The sequence below is a fragment of the Hyperoodon ampullatus genome (assembly GCF_949752795.1).
Source record: "Hyperoodon ampullatus genome assembly, chromosome: 14".
NCBI classification, from domain to species: Eukaryota; Metazoa; Chordata; class Mammalia; order Artiodactyla; family Ziphiidae; genus Hyperoodon; species Hyperoodon ampullatus.
In genome coordinates, this window is record NC_136927.1 from 42,483,723 (window position 1) to 42,510,084 (window position 26,362).

The 26,362-nt window shown below is 51.8% G+C and overlaps 1 protein-coding gene across 1 annotated transcript in view; it reads right to left on the reverse strand.

Moving 5' to 3' along the window:
- Nucleotides 1-26,362, reverse strand: part of GTF3C1 (general transcription factor IIIC subunit 1) — a gene marked incomplete at its 3' end in the record, with an annotated part of 71,532 nt that overhangs the window by 18,562 nt on the left and 26,608 nt on the right. The window contains exons 8-25 of the mRNA XM_079719383.1: nucleotides 25,193-25,308; nucleotides 23,809-24,127; nucleotides 22,844-23,058; nucleotides 20,109-20,245; nucleotides 18,264-18,417; nucleotides 15,344-15,447; nucleotides 14,170-14,354; nucleotides 12,425-12,679; nucleotides 12,012-12,157; nucleotides 10,741-10,838; nucleotides 10,152-10,248; nucleotides 9,856-10,033; nucleotides 7,009-7,150; nucleotides 6,549-6,684; nucleotides 6,033-6,114; nucleotides 5,711-5,899; nucleotides 3,790-3,947; nucleotides 1,776-1,918 (exon numbers count right to left, since the gene is read on the reverse strand). Of these exons, the coding sequence (XP_079575509.1) occupies nucleotides 1,776-1,918; nucleotides 3,790-3,947; nucleotides 5,711-5,899; nucleotides 6,033-6,114; nucleotides 6,549-6,684; nucleotides 7,009-7,150; nucleotides 9,856-10,033; nucleotides 10,152-10,248; nucleotides 10,741-10,838; nucleotides 12,012-12,157; nucleotides 12,425-12,679; nucleotides 14,170-14,354; nucleotides 15,344-15,447; nucleotides 18,264-18,417; nucleotides 20,109-20,245; nucleotides 22,844-23,058; nucleotides 23,809-24,127; nucleotides 25,193-25,308 (2,854 nt within the window). The remainder of the gene's footprint in view (nucleotides 1-1,775; nucleotides 1,919-3,789; nucleotides 3,948-5,710; nucleotides 5,900-6,032; nucleotides 6,115-6,548; nucleotides 6,685-7,008; nucleotides 7,151-9,855; nucleotides 10,034-10,151; nucleotides 10,249-10,740; nucleotides 10,839-12,011; nucleotides 12,158-12,424; nucleotides 12,680-14,169; nucleotides 14,355-15,343; nucleotides 15,448-18,263; nucleotides 18,418-20,108; nucleotides 20,246-22,843; nucleotides 23,059-23,808; nucleotides 24,128-25,192; nucleotides 25,309-26,362) is intronic.

Here is a 26,362-nt window from a genome sequence, read left to right on the forward strand (position 1 = left end):
CATCTTCACACCTCCAGGCACCAAAAGAGCCTGACCTGCCCAAAGGGAAATGGAGGGAAAGACAACCAGCGTTTGCTGGGTTTCTAGGAGCTGCGCACTTCGAAAGCTGGAGCTGCTCCTTCATAAAGAGCTTGCAAGGTAGAGACTGTCATTCCACTTCACAGCTCAGTGAGGTGTAGGGTCCGCCCCTGCCCCCGAGGTCACACGGAAGCCAAGGGCCAGGGCAGGTGGGACAGGTGTGGTTACTATTGGTATCGTTCTGCTCACAGGTGGGGAAACAGCCTCTAAGGGGATGAATGCCCCGTCCCAGGTCCCACAGCTCTGAGCTGCAGTGGATGGAGACCTGGCCTGCGCGCCCTGCAGTCCCCTTCATGTCCCTCTTCCCCGGCTGCTGCAGGACAAGAGGAAGAGCGTCAGGCAGGGGCCAGGAAACCCAACTTCCAGATCTCACTTCACTGCCAGCTCACTGTCACCCCAGCCAACTTGCACGCTCTCTCTGGGCCTGTTTCCACCCTGCAAAAAGCAGGACTTTGGACCAGGTGATCAGAGCCCTTTCAGCAGAACATTCTAAGAGTCTCCCATGCACTGGGGAAGTGGCTTCACACAGGAAGGCCCCTTGGTGGGTCTAACCCAGCGGTTCTCATCGGGGCGATCTGCCCCCCTAGGGGGGCGTGTGAAGACATTTTTGATTGTCACAGTTGGTGGGGTGTGGGGGTGGGGTGTGGGTGGGCGGGTTGCCACTGGCACCTCGGGGGTGGAGCCAGGGAGGCTGCTAAACACCCCACAGTGCCCAGGACACCCCACAACAGAGAATGAGCCACCCCACATGTCAGCAGCGCCGAGACTGAGAAGCCTGGGCAGAGGGCTGAGTCTCCTCTGCAATCCAGGGCTGGGCTGCTTTCCTTGCAATCTGGCTGACTGCAGGCAGCGCACGGCTTGGAACCAACCCGGAGCCAAGCTCTCCCACTGACCTGTGGCCCGAACGTCAGCTGGTGGAAGAAGCTCTGCTTCCCGGCCTCACCCTCATGCTGGCTGCAACACTCGGGTACCTTCCCACACCACCCGCTGGGCTTCCCCACTCGAGCCCACGCCGGCAGAGGGAGGGAGCTGCAGGAGTCTGACGGGGCTGGCGACAGCTTTACACCGTGGCCCTGAGGGAAACAGACGGCGGGCAGCCTCCCTGACAACTGCCGATGGGGGAGGCTTTGCAGCTCCTGGCCAGCTGCCATCCCCTCACGTCTTTAGGGAACGCCCGGCTCTGCTGAGGAAATGGCGGAGTGCATTTGGTCCAGTGACCCCGTTCCTGTCTAGCTTCTTTCTGGAGTGAGCTATGTGATGGACCACTAACACGGAGACATCAAGAGCTGCTCTGGAGTGTTGAAACCCTAGTGGAAATGGGCAGAGGCCTCTGCTTTCACCATATGCTACTCAGGTGAGGTGAAGAGGTAACATTCAGTGCTGTCACCTAGCCTGTTTAGCTTGTTTCTTCACCTGTAACAAAGGAGAGCGGCACCTGCTTCACGAGGCTGTTCTAAAGTGTAAATAACACCTTGAATGTGAAAGTGCCCAGAATCACACCTAGCCACCCAAAATCAAGGACAATCTCACTAACAGTCTCCAACAGACTACTGATGTGCTACTGGACGACTCAGATTTTGTCTATCTGGTTTTTACAGCCGATTCTTAAGCAAATGGGATGAAAGAAGTGTAAAGAATGAACTAGAAGCATTGGGATACCCTCGTCTTGGAGTCATGGAAGTTCAAAGGAGGCTTACTTATAGTTCAGATAGGCTTGTGGATTTTTGACTATGTAGCGAGCTCTTCGTCCGACCGAATGGGATGTTTTATCCAAAGACTCTTCCAAGGTTGAGTGCAAAATGTCCCGCACGACCTGCCAGGGGACAAACGGGCCCTTCACCTGGATCAAACACAAGCCAAGACACAAAATCAGTATCCTCGGAGCCCACATTATGGGTCACTAATGTAAAGGAGGGGGGAATACGTTCTGTGGAACCTCTTTCCTCAGCGGACACTCAATACTGTCACCTCATGCATTTACTCAGTCATATTTACTGGGCACTGACCACGTGCCTGGCCCCGAGCGGGTGCTGGGCAGAGAGGAATAAGACAAATCCTCCAGGTCCAGTGCGAAGAGTATCTTTTGGTGACTAGTAGAGGTGCTCGGAGGGTGCTTGGGTAATACTGACTGGAGGTCAATGCGTCACAGGAGGTCAGGAGTATAGAAGATGCATTTCATTAGACAGCTTTAGAGGTTTAAGTACCCATCGTGTACGCTCAAGAACGCTCTGTGTACAGCACCTGTGGTTACACTAGTGGAAACGGAATGTGCTGAGTCACAGACCCAGGAGACCCTCTCAGTGAACACATGCAGGAAGGCACAGCCCAGGTAAGGAAGGGCCTTGATGACAGGGTTATTTTCTTAGTGCCTCAGCAGGAGTGGGCCCAGGAATCTGGTGTAAGTTGAAGTGAGTAAGTGGAGGGTCCGTGCAAGGCTCTCCTGGCTCCCTTGGCTGCGTGGAGGGCGGGGGGTGGGGGAGGGGAGAGGCCTCTCCCATCAGTGCTGTGATGAGACAAGGCCAGGTATCAGGGACAGCAACACGCCTTCGGGTTCCTCCTGGCAGAAGGGATTGGGTGGGAATTTAGGAAGGGGAGGAGGGATAAGAAAATCCGGGGCAAAAATAAACAAAAGGGATTTAATGAGCTTGAAGGCAGAGAGCGTCAGACCTCTCAGTGGGTTTCTCTTGGCTGGTATGGCTGAGAACAGGAAACACAAACGGGGCTCCTATGAAGCCACCTCACATACTCTGCCTGGCAGTATTACTGCCTGGAAGGGGCCCTGGGCAGGACACTGGCAGAGCCCACGCTCCGGGTGGCTTCTGGGAACCAGCCTGATGGGACATTCGCCTCGGCATGGCATGGGAGGCGGGGAGTGAACCCGGGGACAGCCACCGTCCCACGCTGACTTGGTCCGCACGGACAGAGTGATTACTGCGTGGGAGGCACCACGCGAGGGGCTGCAGCTACAAAAACAAGTAAGAAGTCTCTCTGCCTCTAGAAGCAGCCACTCCAGTGGGCTAAGAGGCGCCAGAAGCCAAAGGAGCAGCGTGAAATGTACACGTCCAAGGGGCAGAGTGAGAACGCAGTAACTACTTCCCTTTGGGAGGATCAGGGAAGCCTTTCCAGAGATGATAAGCGGTTACTGAAAGATAAACGGGAGTTTTCCAGGCAGATGAGGGTGGGAGGCAGGGAGCCGGGAAGGGTCAGATTCCTGGTGAAGAGAGAGGGACAGCACAGCTCTCAGCCGTGTGGCCTGCAGCCAGGCAAAGACATAGATGCGTGAGCCGAAGCCAGGAAACAGATGTGCAAAAATAAGCATGGCGGGTGCGCGGATAACTAAGAAGAACCTGCTGTATAGCACAGGGAACTCTATCAGTACTCTGTAATGACCTAAATGGGAAAAGAATCTAAAAAAGAGTGGATATATGTATATGTGTAACAGATTAATTTTGCTATACACCTGACACTAACACAACATTGTAAATCAACTATACCCCAATAAAATTAAAACAAAACAAAACAAAACAAGAAAACGGGCGTGGTATCCATTGCTAGGATTCTGGGAAATGCTTCTCCCAGCGGCCAAGTGGAGTAGATGGGATGGATGAGGGGTCCCAGGTATAAGCCTCCCTACGTGGGTCCCATGATGAGAGGGACTCGCAAATCAGCGGGCCAGAGACTGGGAGGGGGCGGGGGCGCTGGGCCGGGTACCTTGGTGTTGAGGACGTTGCTGGCAATCCGGCAGAGCACAAGCAGCCCGTCCTCCTGCATGGACCAGGTGACGCGCAGCCGGGTCATCCTCTGCAGGGCGCTCTGGTCGGTCTCGTCGTGGTAACGCAGCCTTTTGCTTTTTTCTTCCGGGAGTTCTTCTAAGAGGGGAAGAGGAGAGGGGGCCTCTAATAACCAGTTTGGAGCTGTCACTGTGGAGAGGGGAAGGGTCCCTACCCAGCAGGTCACACTGCACCAAGGTACTGGTTATCAGAATCTCATCGTGCGGGGAGCCCTGTAAACTAATCACAAAAGACTCAGCCCATCCTGACAGATTTTTTTTACCCCTTTCATCATTTCTCTTTGGTCACATCTCGTGGAGATGGGCTGGGCAGCCTGATGCAGCCTCCTGTTAGTTATCTGCCCATCTCTGATCCTTCCCTTGGAGGCCCTGAGCCCTTTGAAAGCACCTCGCACAGAAGCCGAGGGAGCCTGCTTGGGGTGCGCTCTCTGGATAAGTGGGTCCCCACCATTCCCTGCTCTGCGACCTCAGATGCTGTGCAAACTCTGGCGCAGCGTGGGGACAAGGCCCACTCTACGGGGCTGCCCTGAAGAGTGAACGAGACTGGGTATAAAACACCTTGCGCAGCACCTGGCACAAAGTAGTTACTACCTAAATAATAACAATCACTAACATTATGGAATGTTTACTAGGTGCCAAACACTGGCTTAAGCTTTTTACATATATTCACTTATAATTAAAAATAATACTTGGCAACAACCCTATGAGAAGGATACAATTATTATCCCCATTTGGCAGCTGAGGAATTGGAAACACAGAGAGATACAGCACCTTGCCCAAAGTCAGAGCCTAGTAAGCAGCAGACAGCATTGGAACCTTGAGCTCTCAACCACTGGGTTTCCCAAAGTTTCTTCCCCTCGGGGAGTCGCTGGTGGCAGTTTCACAGGCAGACGCCATATGCTACCATATGCTACTGCCAATTCCAAAAGACTGTTTGTTTAATAAGTGTCTTCCAAATGAGGGCAGGAGAAAAGTGGGCAAGAGCATTTAGATTCAAATCGACACCACCACCGTATTTTGCCTTGTAATGAATTCAGGTCTTTGCGAGCCAAATTGATCTTATGCATATCTGGACAGGCTAAACAGAGGAGGCTGTTTCAGCTGATGTGAGGCTATTTGTTTTGAGCACCAGCAGAATAAACCACTAAAAACAGGTTCCTGTTAAAATATTCTGTTCTCAGCTGAAATAGCTATAGCTATCAGATCGCTGTTAAAACACACACACCACTGAGGTGATATAAAAGTGGCCTAAAACCTGGACACTGGTCTTCTCGCTGCCCTCCTTCACTGTAAATACCGCCCAAATGAAGACTCCAAAGGGCAATCTACAAGGCACCGCACACGATGGGTTCACGAGATCTGGAGAGATCCTGCAGGCTTAAGTGACGCCCATGTTGCCTCTGATTTAAAAACACAACATAACTTTAAACTTTGCCCTGATTAGCACAGATGCAGATATTAAAAAGCAAACCAAAAGAATAAGAGGATTTGGGCTGGTTGTGATGCGGACTTTGCTATGGATTTTTTGCCAAGGTTTTTTTTCCCAGTTGAGAAGGAATTAGAAATTTGAACTGAGGGAGTTACTAAGTGAAAAGGCTCTACACAATGCAGAGACAGAGAAAGCAGGGGGAAGCACAGAGTCAGTTCGAGGCCCTCTCGGTCAGCAGGCTGAGTGTGGAAAATAAAACGTGATCATGCAGAGTTAGTGCTCCAAATAGAAGGAGACGGAACCCGAGTCTGAAGGCAGAGCTCAGGCTGGGCTGCGGGGAGGCTGCTGTCCATCCCCAGCCAGACCGTGCATGCAAAGGCAGGCCTGGCAAACACGAACGAGCATCCCGAAACCTTTTTTCTTTCTCTTGATCTTCTTCCCAGGGTCCTTCTTCAGCCGTTTGCGCTTCTGGCTTTTTCCACCCCTCACTTTCTGGTTCCTGTCTAGCGTGGGCTCTCGGCCAACCTCAAAGTGCTCTTCCCTGTCAGCACAGAGCCCTGATCCTGCTCGCGCTTCTCCCCAGACAGTCAACCTTCTGTTGCCTGGAAATAAGCACAGGACACCGGCGCTGCAGAATGACCTCTGCAAAGGCCAGAAGCCAAAGCCAATGTGCAGCGATCGTGTCGGCCCAAGACAGTCCCACGTCTATTTCTGCTGAACTCCTGGCCCACGTACCTCCAGCGCCAAGAGGCAACGGGCGCTTGGACAGAAACGTCTGCAGCCTCACCGTGAGCCCGTTCTCCGATGCGGTGGTCTCCTAAAAGATGAGGATGGCACTGGATAAAGCGTGAGCTTTCATGGACCCCAGGGAGCCCAGGGCAGCCACAGCGCTGAGGTGCACGAGTCTCTGACGAAGAGACTGTGTGGGGACCGCCACCCTCCTATCACACACGTACCCCCTCCCCGTGTGACCTTTGTTTTACAGACTTTCTGTTCTTTCTTTTAAAAAGGAGTACTTGTCCACATCGCAGAATAAATTAGAATCCGTTGGGGAAAAAAAGAAGGCCAGGCAGATATTTAAGGGGCCTGACATGCCTTTAGCATATATGGAAGTAATTATTTGTGTCTCTGGTCAGTTTTGGTTTGGCCAGTTCAAAAACCGTGAGCCAGGAAAGGGACAGGCAGGTGAGTAGCAATGGCAGCCCCCCGGGTTGGGGCCCGGGGATGGATGCCCCCATCCTGAAAGCCCACCTTTTTGGCCTTGTCGATGATGTAGCTGGTCCAGATCCAGTTTCGCTTTAGGTGTCCGTAGAAACTGGAATCGAGCCCAGCGGCTCCCAGCCCATCTCCGGGGATAAAGCCTTCATCCACTACCTCACGGCTGCCCCTGGAAGATGGAAATAAACAGAAAACAAGCCCTCCTTGGGAAGTGAAAAGAGAGCTCATGGAGTGGGCAGGGGGCATTTATTATAACTGTTACCTTCCCAGAAAAACACCTGGCAGGTGGAAGTAAAGGGCTTGTCAGAAACCCAGACTGTTATGTAAAATTCCCAATTTCTGCACTCTGGCTACTGGTTCTTTTTATTTTTTGACCATAGGTGAGCTAACTACAGCATGGCTGGGGCCAGATGTGAGCCACGGCCTCAGCACCAGAGACTCAGGCTTCCGGGCCTGACAGGGAAGCCCGATGGGGGGCGGGGCGGGGACGCACGCGGTATACTCCATCATGGCACACTTGCGCTCCAGGGTGTGCTTGTCCATGGCGCTCTCCTGCTCCTTCTGCAGACTGCCCTCCTCATCACTGCCCTGATCTGGGCCGCTGTTCTTCCGGATGCGCGGGCAGCGCACCACGCCTAGGAAACCAGACACAAGCCCCGCTGAGGACACCTTCCTGCCACGGCCTGCTGAGGGGTGGCGAGAGAAGATTGGATTCCCTTTCTGTGACCAGGATCCCCACCAGGGGAGAGGGTCTGAAACTGGTGGACCTCCTTGCACAAAATGCGCAAAATGCAGAAGGCAGAGAGTTAAAGCTGGTCGTGAACCTGAGAAAAGGGCCTGCATGCAGCCTGTACTCTACTAAGGCGGCAAGGTGAGCAGGCAACCAGAGAAACCCCACGCCTTCCTCCTTCCAGGGGGATGCTCCTGGGAGTTGTGTGTCGCACAGAGGAAGTGACGAGTGAAAACGGCTGCACACGGTGGTGGCTGCCAGGGTCAGGCTGGTGGGGATCTAGACAGTGCGAGGCAGCATCACAGTCTTCCTGGGCGCACTGGGCTCCAGGAGCAGCCAGACGTTTCCTGAGTGCCCCAGAGGTGCATTAATTTAGTTGGGAAATTACATTCAGTGATTCCACAACAAAGCATCTCTTGCAAGGAAATATAAAATACGACTAAAACTGTTGCTTGCGTCAGGCCAGGGAAGGCTATGATAATTTGCAGACTACCCAAGAGCCTCTCATAACATGGTCAGCGGGAGACTCTGGCCTGGGTGGTGGCGAGGGGCGGCGGGGAGAGCCCATGCCCTGCACCTCCCAGCTGGAGCTTTACGTGAGATGTCTGGTTCAAGCTTCACCTCAGCCCCACAAGGCAGTGGTGGTGTTCCCAGATTAGAAATGAAGAAACTGAGGCTCAGGAGGTTACAAAGAGCTTACCCAAGGTCATGCATTTGAATGGACCTTGAACTTAAGAGGACTTCAGGCGATGCTTCGCCTTGCACCACCAAGCTGCCTGTGGGAGACGCAGATTCAGGCCCTCCCCAGGGCTGCTAAATCCAAATCCCTGGACCGCGCCCAGTAATCCGCATTTCAACGGGTTCCCCAGGTGCTGCCTGTGTGCACTCATGCTCTGGGAGCCCCACTTTAAAGGATGCTCACGTCTTATTATTGATGGGGAAGAACCCCCTCAAATGTCGTTGAATGAAAGGACAATCAATGCCTGATTAACGGACTCAATAAGCCCCCCACATTTCGGTTCACGAACATGGGAAGGGATGGAAATTCACCAGTTGTCAAGCCTGAAAAACTCTGGTGCAAATAACATACTGGTTCGCAAATTTTTATCTAGGTATAAAATGCAGGGGAATTAGGGCACTTTAAAATCTGCCCTGATAAAAGCCTAGCTCACTGCTGATGCCAGAGGATTCTACAAAACACTGTTTCTAAAATTTGTCTGAACCCATTAAAGTATCTATACAAGTGCTCATTACCCTATTGGCATTAAAAAGTTCTACCCAATAAACACGTGGCTCCTGCTTTGCAAAAATCAAAGTGTAACCTTGATCTTCCAGCTCTGTGACAGAAGGAAGAGAGGGAGTCCTCTCCCAGGTGCAGATGGAATGTGGCATCCTTTTCCTCCTGGGACAGGCGGGAAGAACAGAACTGACGAAAACTGGCTTAGAGGAAAGAGCACAAGACTGGAGGTTCTAATGCCTTCTACAAACCCTCCATTCATTCCACAAACAGTTACGGGATGTCACCTATGTACCAAGCACTTTGAGACACGCTGGGGATACAAGTCAAATTTCCTGTACTCAAGGAATTCCCAGAATGACATCAGATGACAGTAAAGATGCTGGAAAGGCTTTCTCGGAGAGAGAATGCTTGAAGTAGGAGTGGCCATCTGCAAGGTGAACATAGGTCGGGATGTTCCAGAGAGAGAAGAAAAAACAAGCCAAGGCTTAACTCAAAGCCCAAGTCATCTGACCCACTGGACAGTCTGGTCAGTTCCTCCTCCTAAAGACCTCCCAACCTGTCCTCTGGCCTTCACTATCACCAGCGGACCTCTCCTGGACCTGAATCACAGCGCCTAGCTGGTCTCCCTGCTTCTACTCTGGTGCCTCTCAGTCTGTTCTCCACACAGCAGCCAGGGCAACTCTGAAAGACCTGAGATCTTGGCTTACAACCTCCAATGGCTTCTCGCTGCTCTTAGAACAAACCTGAACTCTTCCTGTGTCCTGCAAGGCCCCAGAGTCTGCTTCCTGCCTGCTTCTCCATCTCATCAGCTACCACTCCCCTCCCACGCACACCAGCCTCTTCTGTTTCTCCATCAACACTCAGGGCCGTTGCACCTGCCTGGGATGCTCCTCCTCAGCTCTGGTCACGGCTGGCTCGGCCTTATCCTTTAGAACTCAGCTCAAAGTCTCCTCCTCAGAAAGGCTGCTCCTGACCAGCCCAGTAAAACACCCTCGATTCATCACCCGGTGTGTTTCCTCCCCAGCTCTTATCACACTCTGGATCTCAGTGTCTTGCCAAGACAGCGTAAGTCCTGTTGCTGTGTGATCGGGTGCAGGAAAAGACACACACAAGGTGTTCAATAAACACCTACAGAAGGAGCAAAGGAATAAAGACAAAAGCGAAGCTGCGTGGGCTCAATGGGGTGGAGGGCTAGTGGCCCTCCCAGGTAAGGCCCACCACTGTCCTTTCTAAGGGAGCTTCCAGGACACTCCAGGCCTCCAGGGGACAGTCGGAAAACCAGCAGGCGGCTTCTAGTCTCTTCTAGCTCTAACTCCCGCTATCCCACAGAAAGGAGGGAAAACAGCGAGTCCAGTAAAGATGGATGGTACCTAGTGGGGTGTTGAGGCAGACGCACTGCAGATCGAACCAATAGTTCTCCACGTCCTGCATTGAGTTCAGGACGTAGAGACGCCTCTCGAAGGGCCGGCTGCTGTGGGCCAGGTTGTAATGGGGGTCACAGGTGGTGGTGTCCACGATGACCACGTTCTTCTTCAAGAAGATAAAGACCTACGAGGGAGACACCAGATGGGGTGAGGGGAGAGCCTCAGCCTCAGCACCGGGTGAGGTGTCTGGACACTGCGCTTAGCAGTCAGGACCACCTTCATCTGGGCCTGGAGGCTGTTACCTGATCTTTATCCTGAAACTTCTCTGTGGGCCCGAACTGGAGCAGCCCCATGTAGCACAGCTTCTGGAGGTTCTCCACCACCGAGAAAATGTAACGTCTGGAAAACAGAGGGGGGTGGCGGGTTCTTAGCTGTCGTCAGGGGGTCTGCATGGGGGTGAGGGATGTGACTTGCTTCTTCTCTCTTCGACCAGTGGGACCTTGAGGACAGGCCTCGGGCCTGAACTGTGCTGAGACCCAGAACTCCCATCCCAACACCAACCAGGGCAACGGGGCATTGATCCTACTTGGGGGCCTTGAGTTCGAAAGTAAAAGTAACAAAAGGGAAGACCCACCTCATTACTTGCAGTCTTTATCAGCAGATTTTACTTTAAAAGAACCTTGAAAGCAAGTACTAAAATGTCCCAGCCCACACTGCATTTGCCTCTGCGCTTTATGTAGAAGGCACAGGTGGCTGAATTAATGATCTTGGGTCGCTACAACCTGGCAGGCAGAAACCTTTCCTCTTCCTGGTCAATGATTACTCAGAAGCCTAACTCCAAGGGGCCTACCAGGACCCTCGGCCGCCCTGAGTCGGCTGCAGGGACCTCACCTCTTGTACAGAAGCTGTTGCCGGATGGGCCTGGGGAGAAAGCGGATCAGCGTGTGCTTCTTCAGAGGGTCGTTCAGAAACTCCTCAAGGTTGTCCACCTGAGAGGTGATTTTCAGGTTCAGCTCACCCTCAAGGACAGGGTGAATTGCAAGAATTGTGAAAAAAACACCATTACTTTCCAGGCTGTGGTCTCGCTGAATCTGGCCATCCGTCCCATGGGGAGAGAGCCCCCTCTTGCCTGTCGCTCCAAACCTCCCACATTTCTCAGTCCTGACGCCCCTCCCCTCCAACCCATCTGCCACACTGCTGGGTACAGTAAACAGGTGGCCTCACTCACTGCTGGTGGGCATGCAAAGTGCTAAAACATTTCTGGGGGACAATAGGGGAATATATTTATTCATATTAAAAAAAATTAAAAACGGATGAAGGATGCTTATTGCCTTTAAAGCCAGTGATTCTACTTCTATCCTTAACCTAAGACGAAAAATTTTGGAGCTGCCCACAAATACGTCTAACAAAAAGCATTCATCAACATGTCACTTAACACCACCAAGAAACTGGAGCTTAAATGTCCAAAACTATAGTATTGGTTAAATACACTAGGGTACGTGCATAAGAAGGAATACTGCAGATTTACTTAATATAAAGTTAAAGCAACGATGTGGAAAATACAATACATTGTTCAGTGGAAAGAACAGATGATAAAAGAATAAATACAGTATGGTCTCAATTCAGTTTTTTTTAAAAAGGAAGACCTCACATATATACACATGCATTACATACAAACATGGCATAGGAAGAAAAAGACTAGAAGAAAATGCACCAAAAACACTAGCAGCGATACCTCTGAGTGATGAAGTTATAGCATTTCTATGGTAATTTCTATTTTTTCCTTTTTCTGTATTTACCAAATTTGTAAAAATATATTTTATTGCTATACCATAATTGTCTGTCTTTTGACTCATCTAGAAGAACAAGTCTTTGAAATATTTCCCTTGAATCACCATCTATCCATCCACCCAATCTATTCTGTCTGCCTTTTTCTTTCTTTCTCTTTCTCTTTCTATCTATCTGAACCACTCTATCTATTTAGCGAGCCACTCTATCGATCTATCTAGCCTATCTATCTATCTATCTATCTATCTATCGAGCCACCCACCCAGCCAGCCAGCCAGGCAATTGCAAGTATTTTCCCTTGACCAGGTGAGTGTAGGCCCTCTGGTATGGAGCTGAGGGACCAGCCCCTGAGAAAGCCTGGGAGTCATCAGTACCTTGTAGCTGACTTGCACAATCTGGGTGAAGATGGAGAGGGGCAGGCAGAGAAGAATGTCGCTGACCAGAGCCCAGCCGAAGCCAAAGTCCTTGTGGACTGGGACGGGAGGGATATAGCGCGTCCACGAGGCTTCATCCACATACACTGGGAGAAAACAGGGGTCAGTCCTGAGACAGGGTCCCGGTCATGATGCTGGTATCGCCTCCCAGTAGGTCTTGGTTCCCTCTCACCACAAACTAGGGCAACACCCTCCTTGTCAGGCAGGAAGCCTGGAGGCTCAGCAGTTTGGATTATGTCTTTGTTTTGATCAGGGCAATAATGGGGACTCAGCCAGTTCAGATCATAAGGACAAGGAACCACCATGACTCCCCTCTGGACCCCATTGTGGCTTGCCTGCCCAGGGCATCTCACCGGTCTCTGTGGAGAGCTCCACTTCACCCTCCCGGGTGGCTCCATCCTGGGTGTCCTTGGGTGGGGCATCGGAGGAGGCCTCCAAGTTGCTCCCGGAGGAGGATGGGGCTCCCGTCCTCCTTTCGCTGCTGAAGCCTGGCTTCTCCACCGTGTCGCTGGCAGGGTGCCCATAGATCAGGTACCACAGAAACATGTGGATCACCCGCAGGCGAGGCATTTTGGGCAGAAACCCTAGAGAACGCCCAAGTCCAGGAACTGGGGCAAGAAAGGAGGGTGATGCTTGAAAATCCCAGATTCAATTAAGTTCAATTCATTCAAAAACTATTGAGTGCCACTGTATCCCAGGGGCCAGGGAGACGACAAATGTTTTCACCCTCACGGGACTTACTTTCTAGCGGGAAAGGGCAGACAGTAACAAACTACCTAAGACAGTACATCGGATGGAAAGAGCGATGCAGAAAATAAAGCAAGGGAGGCAGAGGAGGGCTGTAATTCTACAGAGACCTGGAAGGTCTCACTGGGGAGAGGCCTTAAGGGACATCCTCAAGTTGGTGAGGGAGCGGGCAATGCAGATACCTGGGCGACATGCCCCCCAGGGCGAATGCAAGAAGCCTGAGACGGGGGTGTGCTTGGCACATTCGAGGAAGGGCCAGCCCGAGCAACGGGGTGCAGCAAGGAAGGAGGCGTGCGCAGGAAGTGAGCCAGAGTGTAACAGGGCAGGGGGCCACCACGACAGACCCCAGCAAGAGGACCTGAGGCTGATGGGGACTGTGCAAAACATCCCAGAATCTAGGTTCTTCTAAATAGCTTATTTCTTTGACACAAAGTGCTCCTTGACTTTCCCCAGTGAAAGGAGACAGGTGAGAGCCAAGGGAGGCATAGGAACAGGGTGGTGAGGAACAGGGACTAGAGGGTCCCTCCTCTGCCGTCAGGCCTTGACCACGCGAGGAGCTCTCGGCTGCCTCTTGTCCACTCAGGCGCACATGCTGCTCCGCTGCGCCGCCTCGTGCACAGGTTTCTCCCTCCATCTGTACTTTCTAACTGTGACACCTTAAGAGTCTGGGCTAAGTCCGTGTGCCTGGAGCCCTCAGCAAGGGAAGTCACACAAATGACCTCTCCTGCTCAGAATCCCCAGGTTGCCGGGTCCCCCACCAGGACGTTTCTGCCTGACAGAAGTCTGTGAGCCGTCACCATTGCCCTCCTCCTCCAGCTGCATGCTGTGACCAGCAACTACCACTACACCCCAACTGCGAAGGCCCGGCCGTGAGCACCGGCCCAGCACAAGCTGACGTCAGAGCAGCTGGGTGTGGGGTGAGGGGAGACAGCCCTGTTCGAGATCTGCATCCCAGAAAATTAGATGAATGCTCAAACCCATCAGTGGCTGTAACTACCAGAGGCTTGTGGGCTCAGGAAAGGCAGAGAGTTTCTGTGGTTTACAGAATGTTCCAGCCCAAGGGTATGCAGCAGAAAGAGTTAATCTTCGTGAACAATTCCTCAGGTTGGGACCTGGCATAATTTCACCTGGGCCTCATAACAAACAGCCTTGTAAGGTACTCCGGGCAAGAATCACCCCCATTTTACAGACAGGAAAACTGATGCCAGCACGTGACCAGCCCCCCACGACCCCAGCTGTTGATTCAGACCTGACTCTGTGCCTACAGCCCAGGGCTCGGATGTGCCAACACCAAGTGACTCAGAAGACCAAATGAAACACAAACAGACCCTGACAAGAAGCTGCTTTTTACCTACAACAGGGTGATAGTTTTTCAGCTGGGTTATGCCCATTTTCTCATCAGTCTTTTTCACCCGTCCACTTTCTACTTTAGAGGAAGCATTCAGCTGAGAGTCTCCTGATCCTCTTGGGCCCCCTTTTCCTTGACTTTCTTCTTCAGCTTCCCCTTGAGGCGCTGGAGGCTGGGGCGCTTTAACCCTGAAATTCAAATATAAGATGTTAGAAAACCAAAGTCTGAGAAAGGACAGGGTCTGTCCTCAAGAATTTGGCCCTGGGGTTTCAAATCAACTGCCTGTAGGGGCCAAACAGGTGATGTAAACGGATAAAATGTGTCAGGGCACTGGACATTTGGGGCTGACCTGGACAGTGGACCCCCACCTACGGGGCAGCTGCTACCTCACGAGAAGGGCTGCCCAATGTGCTGGGACCTCTGACACTTTCATCAATGCCAGAAATCAGGAATTTGACATGAAATTAATTGGTAACTGATTCAAAGCCCCTGTGGCCAAGGCATGGCAGGCCACACAAACCAACATCTGCGAGCCCAGGCGCCACCTCTAATTTAAACCCAACCGAGAATGTTCTCCCACCGAGCTTTCTGCCAGTCCATTAGGTGGTTTATGAACAAAATGAGAGAAGACCTCAGAAAGGCAACCAGAATCATTCTGAGCTATATTATAAACTATGCAAGTCTCACACGTCATAGGGCCTATGACTTGGAGCACTCTGTTCACACTCTATCAGAGAGCATAGAATTAAGAATGTTAGCAGAGGGGAACTCCGCTCATTATTCTGTAACAACCCAAATGGGAAAAGAATTTGAAAAAGAATAGATACGTGTATAACTTAATATATATATATATAGATATAGATATACATATATATGTATAACTGAATCACTTTACTGTACACCTGAAAGTAGCAATATTGTTAATCAACTATGCCCCAATATAAAATAAAAATTAAAAAAAGAAAAAAAAAAAAAGAATGTTAGGATTTTTTTCCTCTTAAAGAATCCAGAAATTGATCCTTTTTGAGGCTAGGGGATCATGAACCATAAACCCCAAACCAGTGACTTCACTGATCTCACAAAAGTATGAATAAAAGGGCTTTTGTGGAAACTGCTTCAGGTTGGAACACAAACCCAGGCAGCGTCACTGTGAATTCCCATGGGAGCTGCCACTTGCCTGTTGGCTGTGCTTGAATTGGACATCCGGAAACGAACCTGCTCGATGGCACTTCTCACGAGAGGGTCGTTCTGGTCCATGGACGGGTGCACCACCAGATCCACCTGCGGAGAGAGGTCAGGGGGTCCCAAAGGGCTGGGGAGGTGCCAGGGGAGACTTAGTTCCACAACTCGGTTCCCTGGTGGAACCCTAGTTATACCTGCTGTCACTGACATTTCCAAAAGGCAGTTATGAAACGGGAAGTGAAATGCTAAACAGTTTGCCCTTACAGTTTCTGCCATCAAGATCCCTCAAGTGCCCAAGCCAGAAAGCTCCACCATCCGTCATGTGCCGCTCTGACTGGTTAGGAATTCTGCCCTGGAAATCAAGCCGTCCGCCCTGCAGCCCCCCAGCTGGGCTGTCATGGCCCACTGGTCCCGGCTGCTACCTGGGGGGCTGCTCCCAATGCCCCATCCTGCTAGCTGAGCATTTTCCACAGTTGCTCGGGAATCCTGAGGGCTTCCATCTGGAAGAGGTAAGCGGCTTTCATTAACCTCCCCTTGCTGAGAGTGTCATTGGGGGACACCTGCCAGCTGTGCCTCTAAACAGAGTGACAGAGGATTCAGGGCTGCCTTTGTTGTTTTAGCTTTTCCAAGGTACTGAGGCTTAACAGTAAGGCGGCTATCGTTTCTCGAGTGATAACTAGACTGACAAATGGCCATAACTCAGTGGGGCTGAGCAGCAGATGGGAGTGTGAGGCCTGGGCCCCAGGAGACAGCAAGGTAAGGTTTTCTAAACAAGTAACTCTGGCCAGCAGGCTTCATGCCCAAAACGGCCTGAAGAGGGTGGGTCACAGGGGACAGGTGGCCATGCCTGGACAGGGACTCCAAAGGCCACACGTGGCTCCATCTCTTCTGCTCCTCACTTGGGAAATGGAGACCCTTCCCTGCTGCCCTGCCAACTGTTTTCGTGGTTTTGTGAGGTTCAAATGAGATACAGTTAGGCAACACCTCAGAGAATCTATAAGCCAGGTGCAAATACAAAGCATTCCTAGTTCGCCACTTTCCACAGCCAAATGGCTGGGCCGACTTCCCAAAAGTCCGATGGACAGGGCAGGACGCAGGAGCAACGGCAAAAGGCGGGTGCCGGACGCAGCAACTCCAGCCAGCGTGGCTCCAGCAGATCGGCGGGAGCCAGCCAGCAGCACATGCTCTGGGTGCCAGAGAAGGTGCTGCCGAGAAACCGAAGCTTACTCTGGAGGCAGATGTACAGTACGGCGGCCTTTCCACCTGGCAAATGGGCTACTACAGTGGTAACCCCCTGGCAAGAGGCCCCCAGTACTGGGACACTGATCGATCCTCAGTGTTCACCTGGGACACTCACTCCTCATCCCCACCTCTTGCCCACTCGCTCTGGTACCACCGATGGATATGCGACCAGATAGGCATGGGGGACACGGCAGATGTCCATATGTCTATATAAACACAGTCTCTCTCCACTCCTAGGCTGGGGGAGATTTCATGTCCCGGCTCTCAGTTACTGCCTGAGGAGGCTGCACATCGGAAAGACCTGCTCTGTGAAGACCAACAGAAATCAGAGGCATTGCTGCTGACCGGATGGGCTGTTGTCCCCCAGTGAGAGAGGTCAGCACCAGGACCTCCTGCCATGCTCAGGGGGACGAGAGGCAGGCAGCCTGTGGAAGGGAGAGGGGTGATGTCAAGGGGACTCACAGCAGATATAAAAACCGATGAGCTGCCCAACTTGGAATGGTAGAAACACAGTTTTTAAAGTCATTTTCTGGTACTGCTCTCTGTTTCTCAAATTTCAAAGTAAAAAAGACCAGAAATGACCTTGCCACCTTATTAAGAAAACAAAACATCAAAGCAGAGCTTTCTTAAGGCAGAGATTTAAAACACTGTCAGAAAAAAGGGCAGGAAATTACAAATGCCTATTCCGCAGCAGCATTCCCTTTGGTTCCAACGCCCAGCCGGGTATCTCAAGTGACTCTGACCCTGAAAAATTTATGCCTTAGAATATGTGCAAAGCCACTGAGCTGCAGTTGCTATGGGAATGGCCCCAAACTTTAAACTTTACAGAAACAGATAAATTGGGAAAGAAGAGATCCACTGTCCTCACTGGACGACCTGGCAACGCATGCTAATTGAGTCGCTGACATCATTTCCTCCGGGATATGTTTCTGCAGATTTCTGTGGCTAATGTTCTTGCTGCTTAGTCTAAACTTTCCACCTTCTTCTTTTTTTTTAAAATAAATTTATTTATTTATTTATTTTTGGCTGCATTGGGTCTTCGTTGCTGTGCTCAAGCTTTCTCTAGTTGTGGCGAGCGAGGGCTACTCCTTGTTGCGGTGCGCGGGCTCCTCATTGCGGTGGCTTCTCTTGCTGCAGAGCACAGGCTCTGGGCGCATGGGCTTCAGCAGCTGTGGTACGCGGGCTCAGTAGTTGTGGCTCTAGGGTTCTAGAGCGCAGGCTCAGTAGATGTGGCGCACGGGCTTAGTTGCTCCACGGCACGTGGGATATTCCCGGACCAGGGCTCGAACCCATGTCCCCTGCATTGGCAGGCGGATTCTTAACCACTGTGCCACCAGGGAAGCCCTAAATTTTCCACCTTCTAAATGCTGCTTAATTTCTCCCAGTGCTAGTTAGCTGAACCTGGATATGCCTCCATTTCCATCCTCTCCTTCGAGGCTGGCTGTGGGGCAGGACACCTGCCTTGGGCTGCACAGGCTGCTCTACAATCTAAGCAGGTTATTCCTCTTTTCTGTTTCCAGCTTCCACAGGAAGTGGAGATAATCCCTGTTGCCCCAGGGAGGAGGCATAATGGGAAATTCCGAACTATCGGCAACAAAGGAACAACCGAGGGACAAGGATGTGGGAAGCCGGGTAAGAGAACACCCAGCACGCGCGGTGGTCTGCGTGGTTACCTTCTTCTTGATGCCGTCTTGGATGACTGTCGTCCGATACAGCCTCAGGAGGCCTTCCTCGGACAGGTTCCGCACCAAGCGAACGATGGACTTCTTGCAGCACTTGGTGGACACACCTTCTTGCTTCTCCTGATCCATGATCATCTTCTGAATCCTGCAGCATCACAAAATAAGCCGTTAATATTCCCAGTCTCAACGTGGAAGGCCTTTCTAAGCCCAGACAACCGACACCTGCCTAATGGGATCCAGCAGCAAGTAGGGGAGAATTAAAGGGTGTTTCACCACTGAAAGGATGACTTCTTAAGATAGCAAAGATCATCTCTCTGTGATAAATGAGTTAGCTAAAGACAAGCCACCAATCACAGCAGCTTCACGTTCTGAGCCTTTCACCAGGAACTAAAGAGATTACATGATTCAAGACAACGATGGTGGAGAAACTGAGCTCCGTCATGGAAATCTGTCTTCACTGAGTCTCCATGCTAATTCAACATCCAGCTAAGGAATGTTCCAGTTTACCACTGTTGACACTCTCAGATCTGAAGCTCTTTTGACTCCTCTCCTCACGTATCTTCTCTCTAGATGTTACTGAGTCACTATGGTGATGTTTCCATATCACTACTCATAGAATGGCAGGTCCAGAAGGGATATTAGGAGCACCTAGCTCCATCTCACCTGCACAGAAGAGGAGACCCAGGCAGCAATATCTACAGGCGGTCTCCCCATCCCCTAGTTAGAGAACTCACATCCTTGACTCAAGGGTAAGGCTCCTTCCGAGCGAGTGGCTTTGACCTTGGCTGCCCAGAAGCTCAAGGATGCCTCCCAGGACGTGGTGGTAACAGTGGGTTAGAAGGACCAAAACAGGGAGCAGAGCCTCCACTGCACCCTGGACACAGAAGCTCCACGTGTGTCCCCCCTCCCTTTTTAAAAATAGATCTTTATTGGAGTATAACTGCTTCACAATACCGTGTTAAAGTTTCTGTTGCACAACAAAGCGAATCAGCCACATGCACACATGTCCTCATATCCCCTCCCTCTTGAGCCTCCCTCCCACCCCTCTAGGTCATTGCAAAGCACTGAGCCGATCTCCCTGTGCTATGCTGCTGCTTCCCACCAGCCATCTATTTTACATTCGGTAGTGTATATAAGTTGATGCTACTCTCACTTTGCTCCAGCTTCGCCCTCCCACTCCATGTCCTCAAGTCTATTTTCTATGTCTTCCTCTTTATTCCTGTCCTGCCCCTAGGTTCTTCAGAACCATTTTTTTTGATTCCATATATATGTGTTAGCATACGGTATTTGTTTTTCTCTTTCTGACTTACTTCACTCCGTACGACAGACTCTAGGTCCATCCACCTCACTACAAATAGCTCAATTTCGTTTCTTTTTATGGCTGAGTAATATTCCATTGTATATATGTGCCACATCTTCTTTATCCATTCACAGTCCCTTTTGTTTTTGTTTTCATAAAAGATTTTCTTTGAACAAAAGGCTCCCTGGAGAACTAATAACAATGTTTCTAAGCTCATGCTATTCCCTGCCTCCGTTTCCTCTCACCCCTTCCTGAGCACCAAATTCCTAAGGAAGGAACAAGGCAAATGCACTTTCCCCGTGACCTCTGTTTCCTGCTCCATCATTCTCTCCCTGTCAAGTGTATGGATATTCCTCAATGTCTACACTTTTCAAATCACACAGACTGCAAATCCTTTCTACCACAAAGGGCTCCTGTGAGAATCTATGCAGCAGAAGAGAGATGCAAATGCCTCTAAGTCATTTCTGTGGATGGTGATGACTGATTGATGTGGGATTTACTATTAATGCAAGACAGACAGACAGACTACTCCTTACGTGAATAAGCTCTCGATTAAGCGGAGGTTGGTGACAGCCTCTATGATCAGATTCCTGCGTTTCAGCAGTCGGTAAGTCTCATGGGGTTTGTCTTGGCCTGGGCCGTGCTTCCCAGTCTTCTGGGAACTGCTACTCTCCTAGAACAGGGACCAAAAGCATGAGAAAACTATGGGCTCAGCAAGGTTTGGGGGCCAGACACCACTCCTGCCGGTACGCTTTCCCTCCTTATGGAATTTCTACGCCATATTTCAAGAAAAACAGTCAAGAGGATTACTGCCCCCATAAGATCCCACTACCCCACTATTTCAGTGCTTTGTAACAGCACAGACATCTGCCAGCAGAGGATCCCAGAACTTTATGAAGATCAGCTGGTTTGAGAATAGAAAGCAGAGGCATCTACTCCAGCCCTTCCCGGGGAAGGGGACCGCATTCACTCAATCTTTACTTGGTTCTTCCGCAGTGGAAGGGAGGAAATGGACAGACTGAGGGCCGACCCCCCGCCGTCACTCTGTGGGGCTTCCTCATCCAGAACTCTCAACCACCTCACTATTATGGTCCCCATTTTACGGAAGAGGAAACCGGGGCTCAGTGAGGTGAAACCACCACACCGGGTGCCAGGGCGTGAACGTGCGCCAGGACGGGCTTCTGCCTCCGCCTCAGGGAAGCCACGGGCAGCCTCTCTGGGAACATAAGGGAGATGCAGAGGCAGGCTTCCGAGTGGATCAGGATGAGTGGCGAGTAAATGACGGGGAGGAGAGCGGACGGGTGCCCTCCCCCACCCCTGCTGCCACGCCCACTGTTCTCTTCGTGGTTCCTTTTAGCTTCCAGGAACTTAGAATCTGAACTTGCTTCATCTGCCTTTGGATCAAAGATGCTGAAGCCCAAATGTGCACCCTGAAGGGAAAGGAAATCACAACCCTAACGCACTCCTGGCCAATCACTCGGCATAATTCAGTGCCACTTGGCGGTCCCATGGCCTGTTTTGCTGGATGCCCTCCTCGCTTGGAGAAGCGCTTCCAGAGAATGAGAACACGCTTGAGGAGGCGCCTTGGGCCGGGGTCCCATCACTTCCCTGCTGGCACCGGTGCTCTGGAAGAGGCTCGGTTCTTTCCCGAAGGGGGCGGAGCTCGAGGGGCAAAAGAGTCACAGATCCAAGAAGGGGCCCAAGAGTGGCAGAAAGACTTTGGTTCTCTCTCGCGTTTCAAAGCAAACATTTTGGAGGAGAACCACGCGAGAAAATCTGCCTGCTTTCCACGGCGCTGCTGCAGAGCAAAGTGATCACACGCTTCACCAAGGGACCTCCAGACAGCACAGTTCACACCCCTCTTCTCAGCAAGTGGGCAAAAAGAAGGACAAGGTTCTGCCATTACTCTGGGGACAGATTTCTAAGAGGAAGAGAAAGAGCTGAGCTAGGAAGCTAGCAGCAGGACTGGCAGGGCCTGGAGGGAGTGTGCTGCGGGGGACACGTGGACCTGATGAGGAGGTGCAAAGCGGGTGGCAGGGCCAGGATGGCAGGGAAAACCTTTGGGAACTTGGTGGGATCCACCTGCCAGCAGGTGCTTCAGGTGGAGACAAGACCAATCATGACTTGATAGAGTCATGGCATCCAATGATAGGATACAGCTAGAAGGTTCTAGAAAATTCCACAGAAAATCTCCCCCAACCCGTGCTCCATCACTCCTGCTGTAGGGAGAGAACCCAAGCTCAGGCTTCCACACCGGAAATGGAGAAGCAGGGCAGGGTGGGAACTCCACACCCACGGGTTCCACTCTCCATTTTGTCATTAACTGAGCAGGCAAGTCCCTCAGTCCCCAGAGGCTCTGCTCGCCTCCTCCTGACCAGAGCTGGCTTTCATCTTACAGGGTTGCTGTGAAGCCCGAACCAAACAGTGGCAACAGCATCAAAGGCCACCCTGATCCCAAGTCTGTTCTGTGCTGGGCAACTGAGGCACCACTGGCCATATCTGAGGCACCTTCCAGCGACCAAGGACAGCACTGAATCACATAATGACAAAAGCATTCCTGTGTCAACTGCCTTTTAATCCTTCTAACTACACTGAGGAAAAAGTATTGGTTTGATTCTACTGTCTTTAACACTGTGAAGTACAACACTATCTGACCAGAATGGACTAAGAAAGTTTTGTTTTCATCAGACCTATTTTACGATCACCTTCTTTTTATGGCAAATGATATTGGCTTTTCATCTAAAGCAGGGTTTTTCAACCTCAGCACTGCTGACACTTCGGGCTGGATAACTCTGCTGTGGTTCACCCTGCATCGTCTAGGACATTTAAGAGCATCCCTGGCCTCTGCCTACGAGATGCCATTAGCGCCCTCTCCCCGATGTGACAACGAAAAACGTCTCCAGACACTGCCAAATGTCCCCCGGGGGGCAAAATTGGCCCAGAGTGAGAACCACTGATTTAAAGTAGCTATACACATTTTTCCTTCAAAATAAACTGAAGTAGAAAGAGTACGTTGTTGGAAATTTTAAAACCCTGTAAATAATATGCAGGTGATTTCTGCTAAGGTGGGCTGCGTGAAGGTGGTGTGTCAACGAGCATTGCATTCCTACCGTAGAGGCCCCCCCACCTACACTGCCTGAGCATGTGGCACTTTTACGATTATTGATTTTGTTGTTCTTGTTGTGATTCTTAAGCACAGAAAAGCCAAGGCTGACGTCCACCTGCCAGAGGCTCCTTCCTAGAGGAAATGCCCTCCCCCGTGGGCACTCACCTTTGGGTTTTCAAGCCTGACCTCTTCGATCACAGCTATGTCGCCGCTGTGACTCTCCATGCAGTGGGAGCCCAAGGACACGCTGGGGTCTGAGGTGCTGCTGGTGTCCATGAGGTTGTCCCCCCTGAAAGAGCTCTGGCAACCTCTCTCAGCAGCTCCCAGGGAGGAAGACGGATGCTTCTTCAATGGGTGAAGGCTGATGACTTTCCACCCCCCTGCAGTGGAGGACAGGCATAGAATGGATGAACCACGGCCACAGCAGGGGGAAAGTGAAAGGGGCACTTCTGCTCAGCTGCCGGACCAGAGCCCCCCAGGCCAAAGGAGTCCATGTGGTCAATTTAAGATGAGGGAAGTGGACCAGCAAGCAGCGAGCCGCACCCTCCCGACCCTGACCCCGACGTGCAAATCTGTCATCAGCACCACCCTCCACGTGTTTTAAGAAAAGTATTCCATAACTAAACTAAAACCCCAAGGGCTTCTTACACAGATTGTTGGAGGGAAAGGGATAGAGAACGTTTAGGGAATTCCATCCCTTTAATAGTCAAAACATAACAAACAAAACATTTGCCAAGGGGACTTCCCTGCTGGGGCAGTGGGTAAGACTCTGCGCTCCCAATGCAGGGGGCCCAGGTTCAATCCCTGGTCAGTGAACTAGATCCCACATGCATGCCACAACTAAACGGAGCCCCGGCACAACCAAATAAAAGCAAAACAAACAAAACATCTGCCAAGGAGAAATGACTTGCCAACAGCCTGGAGACAAACCACACAAGCATCTCCTAAGTTTATGATTATGTGATGCACGTGACACCAACAGGTCCCTAGTTAGGGCAGCACCAAGGCCATCCTCAGGTGTCTGCTGGACTGAACGTCCCCAGAGCCAGGCGGGATAGGCAGCGGCTCAGACTGAGGGTGCGCAACCTCCTGCCCACGCCCCCTACCCCCCACCCCGAGCACGCCCCTACCCTTGTTCGGGGTGGAGTGGTGAGGCTGAGTCCTGAGACCGCCGTTCGAGAAGGACCTCGAGTCCCGCTGCGATCCTCTGCCTCTCCTCCTGCCGCCGCGGCCCTCATGGCCCTCCTCCTCGCTGTCCGACTCGGAGAGGAAAGCGTCCTCGCCCTCGGGCAGCAGGGACTCCTCCTGCACCGAGGCCAGGCTCACGGTGGTCAGCAGCTCATTCCGTGCCTTCTCCCTCTCGTACTGCCGGCTCAGGTCGCTCTCCTCCGCAAACACGCAGGAGATGTACTTGGTGGTTCGCTGCCGTCCTTCGTCCTCCATGAAGCCCTGGAGGGGACGAGATGTGTCTAAGACACTGCAGAGGACGGCGGGACACCCAGGCGTTCTGGTGACCGGGCTTCTGCGGTGTCTATTTCCTTGTCATTCCCACGTTCCCCCATGTCTCCTCCACCTCACGCCTGGGCCCCAGCTCAGCCCCTCGTGGGTCCTCCTGTCTCGCCATCCCTCAGGTTCTGCTTCCACAGGAAGGAATCCTGACTGTGTGTCTGCTCTAGGAGACTGTGAGCTCCCCGCTGGGCAGGGCCCTAACTTGGCCTTCTGCAAACCCCCGGGGCCCGGCACAGGATGAGGCCTATGAGAGACGGTCAATAAGCAGAATTGGACGGTTCTTAACTGTTGTCACAGACTCGGAGTCAGGGCCTTGAGGTCCCCAGCTCCATTCGGCCACTGCCGTGGGGAGTGGTGGTGAAGCTGTCACTCAGTTACTCCCCTTTGTCTTCTACAACAGGGGAAAGGGACTTTCTGCCCTTAATGGCAGAAGGAGTAACACCTTTCATGTACCAACCACACGCCAAGGACAGTGCTAAGTGCTGCACAATCATTAGCTCAACTGTTAACACTGCTTTCCAGCAAAATGGCCAAAAAGTTGGCAAGAAGGGAGCGAAGCATAACAGGCTGAGATAGCAGGTCTGGGTCCCGAAAGGGGACACCAGACACAGTTGGCCAACTCGCTGTCCCCAGGACCCAGGCAAGGAACGTAAATGAGAGGGAGGGCCGGGCTGGGACTGAGGCCTGGGGGGTGCCCGCTTTGTCTCTGGGCGCCGTCGGAAGCGCCACCTCAGCTGACACCCCACGCAGGAGTGGGGGACCTGCTCCCTGGGCTGCAGCATCTCCTGCTGACTTTTCAATGCTGATAACTCATTCAATTTTCAAAAAGCGAAAACCAACAAAATCCACAGTGGGGGTGGGGTGGGGCACACTTGTGGGCTGTGTTCAGCACTGCCGCCCTCCCTGGCAGCCATCTGCCTCCTTGACGGAGACGGAGGGCCGCCCTGGGCTCCCTTCAGAACCACGCTGTGTGCACATCTGAAGACAACGAACTCACGCTGTTACCTTGACCACTTTGAATCTCTGAAGGAGACGGCACAGCATTCTGGCTTCCAGCTTTCCCACGTTCATAGCCACTCGGATTTCAGCTTGGGAAATGCCTTTCGTGCCTCGACGCTCAACTGTGTGAAACAATACACTTGAACCCCAGCCTCCACCACGGAGCCGTTCTGCACAAGTCAGGTCCGTTCCCAGACATTTCAATGAGGGGAAACCGACAGACAGAGTAAGACACCTAACTCCTCCCACCCTCCCCTCCCAAGACTCTGAACGCTCGACTCATTGCTCATTTTTAAGCGCTCACTATCTGACTCTTCCACGTCAAAGCTGTATGTCAAGCAATCGACGCCTGATCCACCGAGCTCCAGGGACGCTGTTTTATCCTGCAGCAGGAAGAGTGTGCTTTCACATGAACGAACTTTCTCAGCTAAATTAAACTGAGCCTTTTAAAAAGCACCGGAGGGATTTTTAAGGAAGAACATCTGCCCATCCTTCTCGGTAGACTCAGAGGCACTACGGACACCGATTATTGCCTTGTCCCGTAACAGGTGCCGGCCAGCAGGGGCCACAGAAGGAAATCATGCTATTTGGCCCTGTAATAAATGACCGAAAGGCAGCTGTGCTCTATTACTTGCTCTGTCTGGTGTGTCAGCTCTTGCCCTGCTACAAGCTGTGCTATTACTGTATCTTCCTGCAATGAGCCCTTTCAAATGTACTCGACTACTCAGGGGTTGGGAACTCCAGGAAGGAGCCTGGGGGGGTGGCGGTGGGCGGGAGCCCCTCCAGCAAAATACTACAGGGCAGACTTCCGGGCAACACTCTTGGACCGTTCAGAAAGAGCTTCCCCTTTATTTCCTGATGCGGCATACACTGGAGGCCGCCAGGTAAAACCAACCTAGATAAAGGCAGTTTTGCTGTATTGTCCACGCATAAAAATAAACAGCAGAATGGAAAGACGTGACTAGAATGTGTTCCTACGTTAAACTAGTAACATGCTAAAAGCAGGGATGAAAGGGTTAAGGGCAGCATTTCTCAAACTGTGTTCTGAGGAACAGATCCTGAGAGATGTTGAAGAGTTGATGGAAACAGCCAAACAGCCTTCCCTAAAGGCTGTGCTGATTTGCCAGGTGCTTTCGTACCTGCTGGCTGAACCAGATCTCCTGCAGCCCCTCCCCT